General features: G+C 37.7%; 1 protein-coding gene across 2 annotated transcripts; it reads right to left on the reverse strand.

Annotated features, from left to right (window-relative positions):
- Positions 1 to 334: 334 nt before the first annotated feature.
- FBXO45 (F-box protein 45) lies at positions 335 to 14,490 on the reverse strand. Of its 2 annotated transcripts, none has more exons than XM_067738551.1 (3): positions 13,982 to 14,490; positions 8,073 to 8,429; positions 335 to 3,563 (listed from the first exon to the last, which is right to left on the reverse strand). In XM_067738551.1, exons 1-3 carry the CDS (start codon positions 14,288 to 14,290, stop codon positions 3,378 to 3,380), a joined length of 852 nt encoding a protein of 283 aa, XP_067594652.1. In that variant the 5' UTR covers positions 14,291 to 14,490; the 3' UTR covers positions 335 to 3,377. The 2 variants fall into 2 exon arrangements, with proteins under 2 accessions (XP_067594652.1, XP_067594653.1); XM_067738552.1 differs by lacking the exon at positions 335 to 3,563 and adding an exon at positions 5,166 to 5,388.
- Positions 14,491 to 14,523: the final 33 nt, after the last annotated feature.

Here is a 14,523-nt window from a genome sequence, read left to right on the forward strand (position 1 = left end):
AAAAATATAAATATTACAGTCTATATAAACAGCAGTTTGGAGACATAAATGAAAAGTTAATTGTAATACCTACTATGTGGGTTAGGGCTCTGTTCTTTTCAAAACTCTCTCTCCCAGGTCAAATCATATCTAAAAGATGGAAGATGCCTAATCACGGAACCATGAGTTGAAGTATTCAACTGAGCAACACCTACTTGGTTTAGGTGCCTTATCAAATCTATATCCAAACTTACAGGAATAAGAATGAAGGAGGTGAAATAAATGGTTCAATATTCAAAAGTCAGATAATGAAAAAATAACGGCAACTAAGAAATGACATATATTAACCACAGAATTCTTTGTATGAAAAGTTTTAATGAATTGTGAGCCATTGACCATTACAGACTTTAAAACTTAATATTTCTTCTTTCCTGTGTAAAACCAGATAATTAAACCAGCCTATCCCAAGTATGACAGAAGACCATAGAATGAATAAGAGTAATAGTAATGTTTTCTTACCCATCTGCACGCTTTGCTAAATTTAAGAACCAAAGAGAGTGCTCCTGGTTTCCAAAGTCAACAGAGCAAATTCAATTACACATTTCTTCCTGATCATAGTTTCAGCTGAAATACAACAAATATAACTTTGCCTTTCAATAGCACTTTTTATCCATAGCACAAGCACTTTCCCATTATTTTCTTCTTTACCCCCAATATCCTTATGAGGTAGTGAAGGGAGGGAGCAAGGATTTTTTTTTTTTTTTTTTGCAGATGAGAAAACTTAAGGTGAATTTAGATCAGTGGTTCTCAACCTTGGCAACATATTGAAATCACCTAAGAAGTTTTTAAAAATCCTTATGGTCATGTCATAGCCCAGACCAACATCAGAATATTAGGGTATGGGACCCAAGCATCAATATTTTTCAAAATGCCTGTGACTCCAAACTATAGCCAAGTTTGAGAACCACTGGTTTAGATGATTTATATTCAATATTCAGAGGCAACTGGCTTCTACCTAAGTGCTCTCTCAGCACCAATGAAAAAGAGATTCCATTTCCTCGAACATTATAACAGTTTGTCTTAGTATTCTGTACAACTACTATTGGTCTCCAGTAACAAATTAATTTACCAGGTTATAAATGAAGGCTCTTCATTCCCCTGATGCTCATGCTAAATATGAACCTCCATTTTATAAAATTTGCAAATTGGATATTAAAGAATTTAAGTCTTTGAGACAAGAATGGCTTGTTATTAAATATTTAGGCAATCATTTGATTCTAGGTTCGATATGCAATAACCATGTGTTTCCGTTTTCCATTCAGCACCTTCAAAACTTTGTTACAAATGAATGTTTACTAATAAGACAAAACAGAAGATATAAACAAAACTCTGAGCAAAAGTTCTTGAATTGACCATATCACAATCTGAAAAAGAAACAAGTGCTTAAAAGACCTTATAGCTTTCTAACTAGTTCAATCTTTATCCTGAACCAGATCTCTTCTTTAATTAAATTTTAAACTTTGCCAAATTGAGTTGTTCTACACCAAGAAAAATCAATTTCTGTAGCAGCTATGTTCTCTAATACATTTAACATATAATTTCACTCTGTAGTATTAAATATGGTTTCTAGGAGGTTTCTTTCTTGATGTGGGTATCAAAAAGGATCTTTAACAGATTACACCTTTAAGCAACACACCAAATACACAACAAATACTTGTAAACCTTTCAGGTGGCAAAAATGAAATCTTTGTTCATGACTGAAATCCCTTGTTTCACAGGAGTACTGATAATATTAACTCGCAAGGAGCAACCCAAGAACCGCAGCCAGATGCTTGCTGTCCCTAATTTTTTTAGATTCAAAACAAAATATGCATACAGCAAAACCTAAAAACTACAAAGATTCCACTTGCCTTAGTCACTTCTTATCACAAAGATGTATCTGAAACTATACAATTTATACTTTCATACAGAAAGATGTTTGTTTCCTTTCTAACAAAAGAAAATCTCAGCTCATGTACGTTGAATTATTAATTTGAAAGAGTATTAGTGAAATCAGATTTCTTAGTCAAAAATTCTGAATAGGAATTAACGTTAAACTCTTCTACAATAAAACCTTCAAAATATCACCAACCTGAAGTTTCCAGCATAAGGTATTTTATTTCAAGTCCCATGGGGGCAATTATTTATAATGAGATAAAGAACATTCTTAAGCTGGGTTCAGGTTGGCACTGTTTCAGATGGATGAGTAAACATTTTCTTGACAACCCCAATAAAGAGTTTGAGGCTTAGATTGTTGCATGATGTAAACAATATGAAATTAAAAAATTATAATATCTACAGCATTATAAAGTTACAAAATAAAAGGACCATTGATCAATTATTTTCTTAAGGTCTGTGACTAACAGCTTTCATATTTGAGGCCTATAAGAACAAATGGCAATGCTCTCTGTTTTTATGAGACACTTTCTTGCAAGGTCAAAAAATAAAACCAGATTCTATAAGATGCACATTATTATTATTATTGATATACGAATGATTAGAAATAGATTTGCCTTCCCTCAATCTTAGCCTGGAGATTTGAGGGACCTGTATAATAATTTTGATGGTTAAAAAAATAAATCAGACTGTAATAGGCATGGAAACTGTAAGCCAAATATAATACAAAATGAGCCAATACAACACATCTCCTCTTAAAATTTTCTTCTTTGTAGTTACCAAACTGTCCCTAAATGTTATTCTAATTTTGTACCATGTAGTGGTTTTTAAGAAACTGAACTAGAACAAAGCAACTCCTTTGTCCTGTTTTTTTTTTACAGTTTTTTTTTTTACACACATATTGTATATACAACTTTTAAAATAGCTGCACAATTTTATATCTCACCGTTAGAGAAGTGCAGTCCAGGCAGACCATGCTTCTCAATATATTAAAAATATTAAATAAAATCCAACCAGTTTCATACTTTTCTAATAGTCAAGCTGGCTGGAAAAAAGGGTCTGGAGAAAAAACAGGCAGTTGTAAAACAGGATCAGTCTTTCTTCACAAACACACTACTTAAAACTCTTGCTAGTTCCCTATCTTATCCCTTTTACACCATCTCTAAGATCTCACCTTAAAAGTTGAAAATATCACATCGCTAACTTAGAGACAAAATCTGTTGAAACATGCATATGTCAACTGCCCACTCAACCAACTGCAACCCTGAGGATTTTTCTGGCCCAGTAGAAAAGAGGAAACACTAAGATAATCTCTGCTGTAGAGTTGCTTCTCCAGTTAACAATATCATGTGTTTTTTCAGGATGTTTCTTGGGCATGCATGTATGACACTGTCACTTCATGATTCTACTTTCCATAAGCAGGTATCTCCTCCACTCTGTCTTTCATCCCAAGAAAGCCACTGTCATCCATCCAAAGGTTTTCCAAGGTAAACCAAAGTCACTTCTGTGTTACCATATACAGCAGAAACTGCTGGATATAAGCAGACCTTTGGAAGTCCTCTAAAGGCAACCCCCAGGAATTCATATCCACGTTCAAAAGCTAAAGTCTTATCTTCCATGTCCAAGATGACTCGAATTCTTTCTCCTATCTGCAAACAGACATCAAAAGAAGGTAAGAAGAAAACCCATCAAAGGCACAGCTAGATGTAATCAAGTTGAAAATATTATTAAGAATATGTATATCTCAAAAGTTATCTAGAAAAACCAAAAAAGTTATTTGGTCAGGGAGAAACATCTAGAAAAAGAACATACATCAATTTCATCATAAATGTTTGTTTTGATAGTTTTTTTTAAAAAAACTTAAGACTTGTGTGGGATTTATATTTAATACTGAGAATTTAAATATTCTTCCTGAACAGTCCCCAGATTTTATTTATTCTTTTTAAAGACTTTTCTTAAGAAGGTTACCACTAAAATCTATAACTTGGCATATTTTACCAAAAAAGGCTACCTAAATTTTCTCAAATTACTATAGTACATACATACAATGGAATGTTATTCAACCTTAAAAAGAAATGAAATTTTAGTATGTGCTACAACATGAATGGACCTTGAAAGCATTATGCTAAGAGAAATAAGCCAAACACAAAAATACAAATATTATATGATACCACTTGTATCAAGCACCTGGAATATTCAAATTCATATAGATTGAAAATTGAATAGAGGTTACCAGAGGCTTGGGGGAGGAAGAAATGTGGAGTTATTGTTCAGTGGGCACAGAGTTTATGCTGGGGATGATGAAAAAGTTTTGGGTATATATAGTGATGATGGTTATACAACATTGTGAATGTATTTAATGCCACTGAATTATACACTTACAAATAGTTAAAAGAATAAAGATTGTTGTGTATATTTTACCACAATAAAAAAAAATTACTATAATAAAACACTTCCACAACCTTTAAAATTTACAAAGCAGTTCTACATACAACATGGAACTTACATAATCATGAATAGCCAAATCTGACTATAGGTTCTAAAGATGCAGAATAGGCTTATTAAACAATCACTTTGTGGTCCACTACTCTGAAACACCAGTTTGTTATAAGAATAGCAGTACTGATTGTTAAACTAAACTGGAAGCACAATTACCCATTTCTTTTCCCATTTGGAAAAGTAAACAAAGAAAGAGCATGTTTATCCTTATAATTTGCATGTATTAAAGGCTGTTGCATCTATATACTTGGAGGCAGAAAGTCCTAACATTTGCAATCAAAACACCATAATTTAATACTTCCAAATTATGATATCCCCTGCTGCTATCATTACTTTCCTTCATTGTATTTCCTATCACAAATAACTACCAACATCTACTTTTTCCTCTCCCTCTGCCCAACTCACAGATTAACCCCATTTTAAGAACCTCCAAATCACCATCATCACTACTGTTACAAACAAAACACGAACAACAGCAAAAATCAGAAATAAAAGCTAGGGGCTTCCCTGGTGGCGCAGTGGTTGAGGGTCCACCTGCCGATGCGGGGGACGCGGCTTTGTGCCCCAGTCCGGGAGGATGCCGCATGCCGCGGAGCGGCTGGGCCCGTGAGCCATGGCCGCTGGGGCTGCGCGTCCGGAGCCTGTGCTCCACGGCGGGAGGGGCCGCAGCGGTGAGAGGCCCATGTACCGCAAAAAAAAAAAAAGGAAATAAAAGCTAATATTTTCATGAGTATTGTTGAGTGATTTTACATTATCTCATTTAATTCTCATATCAATCCTAGGAGTTATCCCTGTTTTACAGAAGATGAAAATAACAAAATAGAACCACTCCAAGTGAAATCTGCAAGTTTGCTTTACGTTTGAGCATACAGCATACATACACATAGCACAGAGAGCAGAAAGACAGTCTTACAGTTTTAGGTGTCAGAGGACAAAATTTGGAGACAGCAGAGCAACTGGAAACTTAGAGGAACTCTACAAGCAAAAAACCACAAAGAGGATGAGCCCCAAAATCTGAAAATAAACTCTGCCCAAATCCTCATGTGATGACTATATTACACAAACACAGGGGAAACCCCCAGGGAACCAGGCAGAAAAAGTAGCAGTTAGAGGCCAAAAAAACTGAATAAAGACATAAGCTGCTGTATAGTTTCAGTGCAGGCAAGTTAACTGCCTACTAGAACAAGAAAACCTACAGTTTTCAGAAGTACAAAGTAGCTTCTAAAGAAACAAAACATTCCAGAGTCACTACTATATATTATCTACCATGTCCAATTTTCATTTAAAAAATGACTGGATACAAAAAGAAACAGGAAAGTGTAACTCATACTCATGGAGAAAAAAGCAGTCAGTAGAAACAGACTCCAAGTGGGCCTTAGATACTGGATTTGGCAAAGACTTAAAGTAGTTATAAAATATACCCAAAGAATTAAAGAAAAATATAGTATTAATAAATGAACAAATAGAGATCTCAGTAGAGAAATGGAAACTATAAAAATGAAAATTTTAGAACTGAGGGGCACAATAACCAAAATTCACTAGCCTGGCTCAATAGCAGAGTTCAAATGACAGGAAGAAAAAAAATCTATGAACTTGAAGACAGAACAACAGAAAGTAACGAATCCAAAAAACAGAGAGAAAAAAAGAACACAGCTTCAGAGGCACAGAAACAAGGATGATATCAAGCAGTCCAACAATTACATTAAATATAAATGGACTAACTACTCAAATCAAGAGACTGGGTTAGATAAAAAGCAAGATCCAATTACATGCTGTCTGGGGGACCCACTTTAAATACAAAGACAGTCTAAAAGTAAAAGGATGAGGGAAAAGAGGTACTTTGCGATAGTAAGCATAAGAAAGTTGGATTGGCTTTATTGATATCAGACAAAATAGACGTAAAGACAAGGAATATTACTAGAGTCAAAGAAGGTCATTTCATAATGATAAAAGAGTTAACCAGGTAGGTAGAAATAACAATTTTAAATGTATATGCACCTAATAACAGTTCCAAAACACATGAAGCAAAAAGTGACAAAACTGGAAGAAGAGATAGATAAATCAGCAACTATAGTTGGAGATTTTAATACTCCTTAGTAAATGAAAGAACAAGTAGAAAGAAAATACAGAAAGCAGATAGAAGACTTATACACTACCAACCAATTTGACCTAGCTGTCCTTAATAGATTATTCCATCCAACAGAATATATATTCAAGCATACATAGACATTTATCAAGGTAAACCATATGCTGGGAATAAAACATGCTGCAATAAATTTAAAGGGACTGAAATCATACAGAGTATGTTCTCTGAAAAATAAAGAATAAAGGACTTTCACTACAAAGTCACAAGGTTAGTCATAGGTCTTTATCTTCAATGATTATTAATCCGTTCTCCTTAGGGCATTTGCAGAGCCTGAAAGGACAGTAAGGAAAGGATTCTATGAAAGAAAATCCTTCCAGGCTTTTATACATCAGGAAATGAGATATATTTTAGTTCTTCTACTTTATTATGTCTCACTTGAGGTCATTACTGAGGCTAGAGCTTTCAAACCACATGTTCCTCTGAAATGTACTATCTATAATTCCTTAAAATTTCCAAGTTCTTATCAGATTATTATTTTTTACACTCTGCTGAATCTATGGTAATCATATAGCTTTTACAAATAGGAACTATAATTATGACCCTAGAATCAAGTGAGTATGGCTTAAGGCTAAGAATTTTTAGGGACTTTGCTGATGGTCCAGTGGTTAAGAATCTGCCTTCCAATGCTGGGGACCCAGGTTTGATCCCTGGTCAGGGAACTAAGATCTCACATATGCCGTGGGACCACGAAGCCCGCACGCCACGACGAAAAATCTGCGTGCCGCAACTAACACCTGATGCAGTCAAATAAATAAATAAATAGTTTTTTTAAAAAGAATTTTTAAATGTAGTAGTTTGGGACTTCCCTGGCGGTCCAGTGGTAAGACTCCATGCTTCCACTGCAGGGGGCACAGGTTCGATCCCTGATCAGAGACCTAAGATCCCGCATGCCGCGTGGGGTGGCCAAATAAATAAATAGGCAGTAGTGTGCCTGAACTCACCTATGTTTATGGAAATTGCTGACACCTCCAGACGCTTTAAATACAATCTAGATTAATAAGTAGCAGAGGGTAAGTATGTATGCACATGCACACAGGTGCATTTGTGGGGGTGAGGGGGTGAGGTATCCAGAAAAAGTAAATTTGGATGTGCATGATATAAGAAAGATTACAATCCAAAGCACAAGTTGGCAAACTATGGCCCCTGGGCCAAATCTGGCTTGCAGTCTATAAATAAGGTTTTACTGGAATACAGCTATGCTCATTCATTTACATAATTCACGGCTGCTTTTGTGCTATAACAACATAGTTACACAGTTGTGAGAGACAGTATGGACAACAAAGCCTAAAATATTTACTATCTGGCCCTGTATAGAAAAAGTTTGCCAACCTGATTTAAAGACAGATTGCTCAGATTGAATATGTATTAGGAAACAAATATTGAGATACTAAAGATTATTGTCAGAGTAGCCAAAAAGGCCAGTTACACTATTTATTTAAAAGTTACCAAAAAGACAAATAATGTTGCTATATAAAATTTTGTAAATTTAAAACAAATTAAGCCAGTTCCTCACCTGATATTTTGGTGCATTGTTGCATTGTGGAAAACTGCCATTGACTTCTCCATTATGTAGTAGATTATTGTCCACTAGATTCCAGCCCCAGCTCTGGTCATCACTGCCCAGCAATGCCACATAACCTTGGCATTGCATGGGGGCCCGTTTTGTGGCAATTCCAATCACTGCCACAGTGCCCAGAGGGCCCTCCCACCACACTTCCCATGCATGGCGGCCCTCACTGAAACCAATCTTGGTCCTTGCACCATCAGTGCTCTGAGCGATGGGGTTTCGATGTAAAGTAAAGCCATTCTTCTTAATGTAGACATTCCTGGAGCAGTCGTTAGTGCTGAAAGCATGTTGGAAAGCACGTATCTGAAAAGATGGAAAGCACACAAAAGAAATAGAAATTTAATTTTTCTTAAACATTAAAAAGTACCCAAACTTTAGGCTACATGTTTTTAAACAATAAAGTTATATATTTTAAGTAATACAATAATTATTTCTCAAAAATGGCTCACGTTTCAGCATGGGATCCTAACATAATAAATTATGCAACATTAAAAATAAAGCTGCCAGCTGTTTCATTATTGACTAAAATTCTAAACCACAGTATAATTTCTCCAAATAGACTTCTTAACACATCAAAAGATATACACAAGAATCCTTATATTTTAGAGATAGTACTGAAATGTTTATGGGTGACATATCTGGGAATTGCTTTGAAATATCCAGGAGTGGAATGGGAGAGTGGGCAGGGTAGACATGAAAGTAGACTGCCCATGAATTAATCACTGGTAAAGCTTCGTGATGGGTATAGGGAGGTTATTTTCTATACTCTTGTTTATATTCGATATTTTTACATTAAAAAGTTAAGATATGCACAGTTTTCGTGTTGGCAATGCTGCCACCAAAAAGAATTGTATTTTAAGTAAACTAAAGAACTTAGGCATATCAGCTCTAGAGTTTATGAAAAATTTTAATAACCACAAACTATCTTAGATCCTCAGCCTCCTTGCTAGGTATTACTCATACACTGAGACATCACCACTCTCATTTTACCAAATCAAATAATCCCCTAGATAGCATAAATTCAATCACTAAAATTTATAGAGATAGTCATTAACAGCAGCTACCACTGGCAGGACAGGATAGTTGACCTTCAGTAATCACCAGTTTTTTAAGTTTCCAAAATAAAGACAATATGAAAATTGCTACTCTGTACAAATAATAACATTCTCTCATGTTTTAATAATTTATAGGTTTTAGTTTGTACGTTTTTTAGAAAATCCCTTCTTTACTCAAACAACCCAAAAGCAGCTGAAGGCTGGGACCTATTGCTTTAGTTAACCTGAGAAATCAACTCCAGAATCACAGAATTTCAGCATTAGGAAAGACGTTAAAGTTCACCTACTTCAACTCAGGGATGGGGACACAGGCGTAAAGTCAACAGGTAGTTAGCACAAGAGCCCCAAAGAGAAGTCAAGCATCCAGTCCCCTCATCCAGTTCTCATTTACCATTAGCAAGTACTTCACTGTTTAATTGTTGTACTCCAGAGGACAGATTAAAACAAAAACAAAAAACCTCCTTGGTTCAGGTATCCCATATTTTCATAAACAGGATGTAAACCTGAAGTATACCTAAATTTTTTCCGATCTGTTCTTATTATAACACACTTTTAAGCACCTAAAAGTGCTGTACACACCTCAACCATTTGACTCTAGTAAAACATATCTTGAAAAAAATCTAATCTAACCTAAATTGATCAAACTTCTATAGGAAATACAGAGGACAGAAAGCATGTTAAGCAACACCATGGGAATGAAATCAGCAAAATCCAGATTGAGGGAACCTCTCTACAGGGTAAACAACCTGGTTTCTTCAACAAATAAACTGCCGGGGTAAGAGGTGAGAGAGATGGAGGGTGTATCTGTAGACTAAAATAGCCTTAAAAGACATATCAACTGTTTGTCATGGGAACTTTGTATAGATCTTGCTTAAATAAACTGAAAATTAAAGATATAACATTTGACATTTATGAGACAATTGGAAATTTGAACACCAAACTTTTTATATAAAGGAATTATCATTAATTTCTTTATAATTTAGATGTACTAATGGTATTGTGATTAAGTGTCCTTATCTTTTAGAGATAATGTGAAAAATCAGATAAAATGGAAAAATAAATACACAAATAAATAAAAACAATCTATAGTTCTTGCTACACAGTCTCATGCGTAACCTGGATTTTGCATTACAGCAAACAGCTTTAAGACCTAGTTTAGGATGTAAGTCTGAAATTTAGACAATTATAGCTAGATGCCAAGTATGACTGGAATAACTGATGTTACTTGGTAATATGTAAAACATGAACTTTTAAAAAGAAGACAAATCCTAGGGGCTTCACTGGTGGTGCAGTGGTTGAGAGTCTGCCTGCCGATGCACGGGACACGGATTCGTGCCCTGGTCCGGGAAGATCCCACATGCGGCGGAGCGGCTGGGCCCGTGAGCCATGCCGCTGAGCCTGCGCGTCTGGAGCCTGTGCTCCGCAGCGGGAGAGGCCGCAGCAGTGAGGGGCCCGCGTACCGCAAAATGAAAAAAAGAAGACAAATCCTAATTAGATTGACAACTCCAAATACTTTCCAGTTTTATGCTATCCCAAGCCTGTTCTCATCATTTTCTCAGTTACCCAGGCTCCCTGGAAATCCTATTTGACCCTTCCTTCTTCTTCATCACACCTCACCCAGTCAGCTGTCCACCTATGTGGACTTGTTTTCTTGCAATTCCTCTCCCAGCCACCCGCTTCTCTTCTCTATATACTTGTTCTGGTCTTAAGTACCTCTGGTATAGGCACCAACCCCTGCCTTCCTGAATTTACCTTATGGACTGGTTTCTCTAAAGCACAGCTCTTACTTCGTCTCTCCTTTGTTCAAATTTCTGTGTTTTCCAGCTGTAAGACAAAGCCCAAACTACAGACTGAAGGCTGTATGTCAAGGACCTCCATGATATATCTAGTTTCAGCTTAACTTTACAATCATATTTCCTATCACAATTCAATCTAACTAAACTATTTTATATCTTTAGCCTTTCCTCCAAGCTACAAATTGTAACAGATGCCTATCTGAAAACTCTTGGATGTCTTAAAAACACTGTAAACTCTGTTCTACCAAAACTGAACTCATTGTTATTCATCCAAAATCTAGCCCAGGTAATCCCTATATCATATAAGCCAGATACCTAGGAGTCATCCTGAGCACCTCCCTCTTCCTCCCCCCTATTTCAAATCTATTGCCAAGTCCTGTAGATTTTATTTCCTAAATTTATTCTAAATTTCTCCCCATCTCTTTTACTACATACTTCCTAATACTCATATTTCTAAGGTCCCCCTCCAACCTGTTCTCCATTCTTAAGTTTGAATAACCTCTAAAAAATGGAAAAATATCACATCACCAATCCCCACACTCCTAACCCCCTTTTGCTTACAATTTAAAATGGCTTCCTTTTGTTTGGCCCCAGTCCACCTCTTCCATCTTTCTCAAACGTGCCTCACTTTTGCTGTCTATGCTCCAGCCACATTGATTATTTTCTGTCCCTCATACTCATCAGGTTCCTTCCTGGAAGGCTCTTCTCTCTCTCTGGCCTATTTATCCTTATCATTCAGGTCTCAGTTCATGCATTATTTCCTCAGAGAAAGCCTTCCCTGACCTCCCTACTTAGTTCAAATTCTCCATTACTGACATTCAGAGCATCATGTATCCATCCTTCGTAGGACTTAACACAAATGCAATTTTACAACTGTGTGACTATTTGATTAATACCCACTTCCCCGCACTAGATTGTAAGTGCCATATGGCAAGGCATCCATAAGAGTCTGTATCTGTTTTTATTCACCATTGCATCTGCAAAACTGAGCATAGTGCCTAACATTCATATTTTTTTAAATAAAAATATATGCTGTACAAACCCTCTGCTTTCCATTGCCTTGATTTTGTTCAGGGTACTTCCTCTTAGTAAAATGTTCACATTCTCCCCATCTTTAAATTTCAGCTCAAATACAATCTCAACCCCAAACCTTCTACAATCATCCACTCAACTTGTAAATCTCTTTCAGTAAACTTCTAGTATATATATATATTTATATCTCTAACAGTTAGCAACAATTTCTACCATTTCTAACTAATTATCACTAGTTATTTCTATACATTTTTTTCTCCTCTACTAGACTGAGGACGTCCCTACTAGGCTATATGACTCCTTCTGAATTAATCTTTTATCTTCAAGATATTCAAGAAAAGTCCTGCAATATCTGAATGTACATGTGATTAGTACAGGTCTATAATACCTATAGTGCAAGTAGTACAAAGGCATACAAAGTATTAAAAACTTATGAAACCTGAAGTATCTCTGGAAGGATACAGAAGAAATAGGTAACATAGGTTGCCTCCAACCTGGATGGCGGTGGTATAAGGACAAAAGGAAGACATTTTGCTTTATATCACTTTGCTTCTTTTGAATCATGTATTCTTCACATGAATACATTATCTATTACATATTATTATATGAATCTTGAATCATGTGAACATGACTATTACAGACCAATTACAAAAATGTCTTAATTTAAAATAAGTAAAAACAATAAACTTTATGGAAAAGTAAAAAATAAGACTCATGAAATCTACACGTTTATCAGGCACAGTAAGACAAAACTGCAATCTACTGCACTCTACTATATGAATTACAGCTAGTATCCATTGAGAATCTACCATGTACAAATACTGTCCTCGCAAATTTACATTATTTCATTTAATAGAAAAACAACTTCACAGTTGACATATTAAAAAGCGATATTCCTTATCTTATTAAACTAAAACCTGTTTTATTACAGAAGAATACATTTTACATCTATTTCACATGGAAAAAAAATTTACTCCTTATTCTGGCCCCACTGGCAGTCTAGCATTAAAAAGGTATGTTTTCCCTTTTTAGTTGTTAATGTATTTTTATGTTTACCATATTCTAGGTCAGACTTCATCCTGTCTCATATATGCTCTTGGTGACTGCTATTCTGAAGAGCTGTTTCCATCCAAACTGAACCCAAGTTTAAGGCCTTTTATTTATATTGCTTGAAGAATCCTCTCAGTCCTACCATTATCTGCTACTTGACATTTTTACTTGCATATGAAAGCAAGACTAATCACAAGAATCTGGCAGGGGAAAAAAGGCAGCAAAAATGGAATCAGCATGTTAGATGACAAATAGAACATAAGAGACACAACACCAAGGTGGAACTACGAAAAAGGTGGCAAGGAAGTAGCTAATAATAGTGGGACATGGCAGTATTATGACTGTTAAGTGGTGCCGATGGGAGGATGTTCTATTAAAGCCTCTATGTTGAAAGTCAGCACGATGCCTTGGACCACACTCATTTATAAGCCTGTAACATAGTGGAGGGAATTAAAGAGTGCTTGGGCAAAAATAAAGAAAAGATAGTTATAAATCAGAGCTTGGAAAAGGTGCGGTGAAAGCAAAGATCTGAGAAACTAAGCCGATGTTAAGGCAGCCAAGGTGATTTAATAAAGGGCAGGGAGAAAAATAGGATGAGTATTGAAACCTACAACAATGAGGTGGTCTGTTTTTAAGGGTAAAGACTGTGGAAAGTAGAATGAGTGACGGAAACCAGGGATGGGAAACCACCTGGCCCTTCAAAAAGTGTATCGCGGAAGTGGGGTGGGTTAAGGAGCAGAACTTCAACCCAAAGAGAAGAGGATCTCCATGGCGCGGGGAGGTAAGGTAAGGTATTGACTGGAGCGGTGGAAAGGCGGGATAGTGAGGCGAGGCTTCCGACTCAAAAGCTTAGCTGAGCAGCACTGAGAGCGGCCCGGACAAGCGGGACCGGGGGCAGCGGCGTGGCGCGGGGCTCCCTCACCTTGGCCTTGTAGCTCGGCAGGTTGCAGAGGATGTCCGTGCGCAAAGCCTCCTCTGCCAAGCTGCGGGCGCACAGGCTCCGCCACACCTCGCTGTTCTCATCGCCGTGCAGGCAGCGGTACCAGTGCTTGCACACCAGGGCGCAGCTCCGCAGCTCGGACAGCTCCAGGTAGGAGAACACCAACTCCAGCACCCGGCTGGGCAGCCGGCCCCCGGCCCCGGCGGCCCCGGAGCCGGCGCCCGCGCCGCCGCCACCGCTACAGCCAGCGCCTCCCGAGGCTGCCCCAGCCCCCGGGGCCGGCGCCGCCATCGCCTCAACAGCCGGCCCGAGGGCCGCTGCCGCCGCCGCCGCTTCCCCCCGTCTCTGCTCCGGAGGCCAAGCCTCGCCTTGAGACAGGAGCAGTTCGCTCACCGCCCCTTTCACAGATTACCGTCCGGCCCCTCCACCACTCCCGCCCCTGCCCGGGGGCGTCCGCCACGCGCCCCGCCTCACTGAGGGCAGACGCACCGGCCGCACGGGCGTCCCCCGCCCCTCCCCCGCGG

The sequence above is a fragment of the Pseudorca crassidens genome, chromosome 5 (genome assembly GCF_039906515.1).
Source record: "Pseudorca crassidens isolate mPseCra1 chromosome 5, mPseCra1.hap1, whole genome shotgun sequence".
NCBI lineage: Eukaryota > Metazoa > Chordata > Mammalia > Artiodactyla > Delphinidae > Pseudorca > Pseudorca crassidens.

Bases quoted from the DNA above. Each gene is read 5' to 3' on its own strand.
- FBXO45 (XM_067738551.1), bottom strand. From the start codon at position 14,290: ATGGCGGCGCCGGCCCCGGGGGCTGGGGCAGCCTCGGGAGGCGCTGGC. The intron at 8,430-13,981 runs GTGAGGGAGCCC...CCATCTTTTCAG, and splicing joins TGCCGAGCTACAAGGCCAAG to ATACGTGCTTTCCAACATGC. The intron at 3,564-8,072 runs GTGAGGAACTGG...GTCTGTTTGCAG, and splicing joins ACAATGCACCAAAATATCAG to ATAGGAGAAAGAATTCGAGT.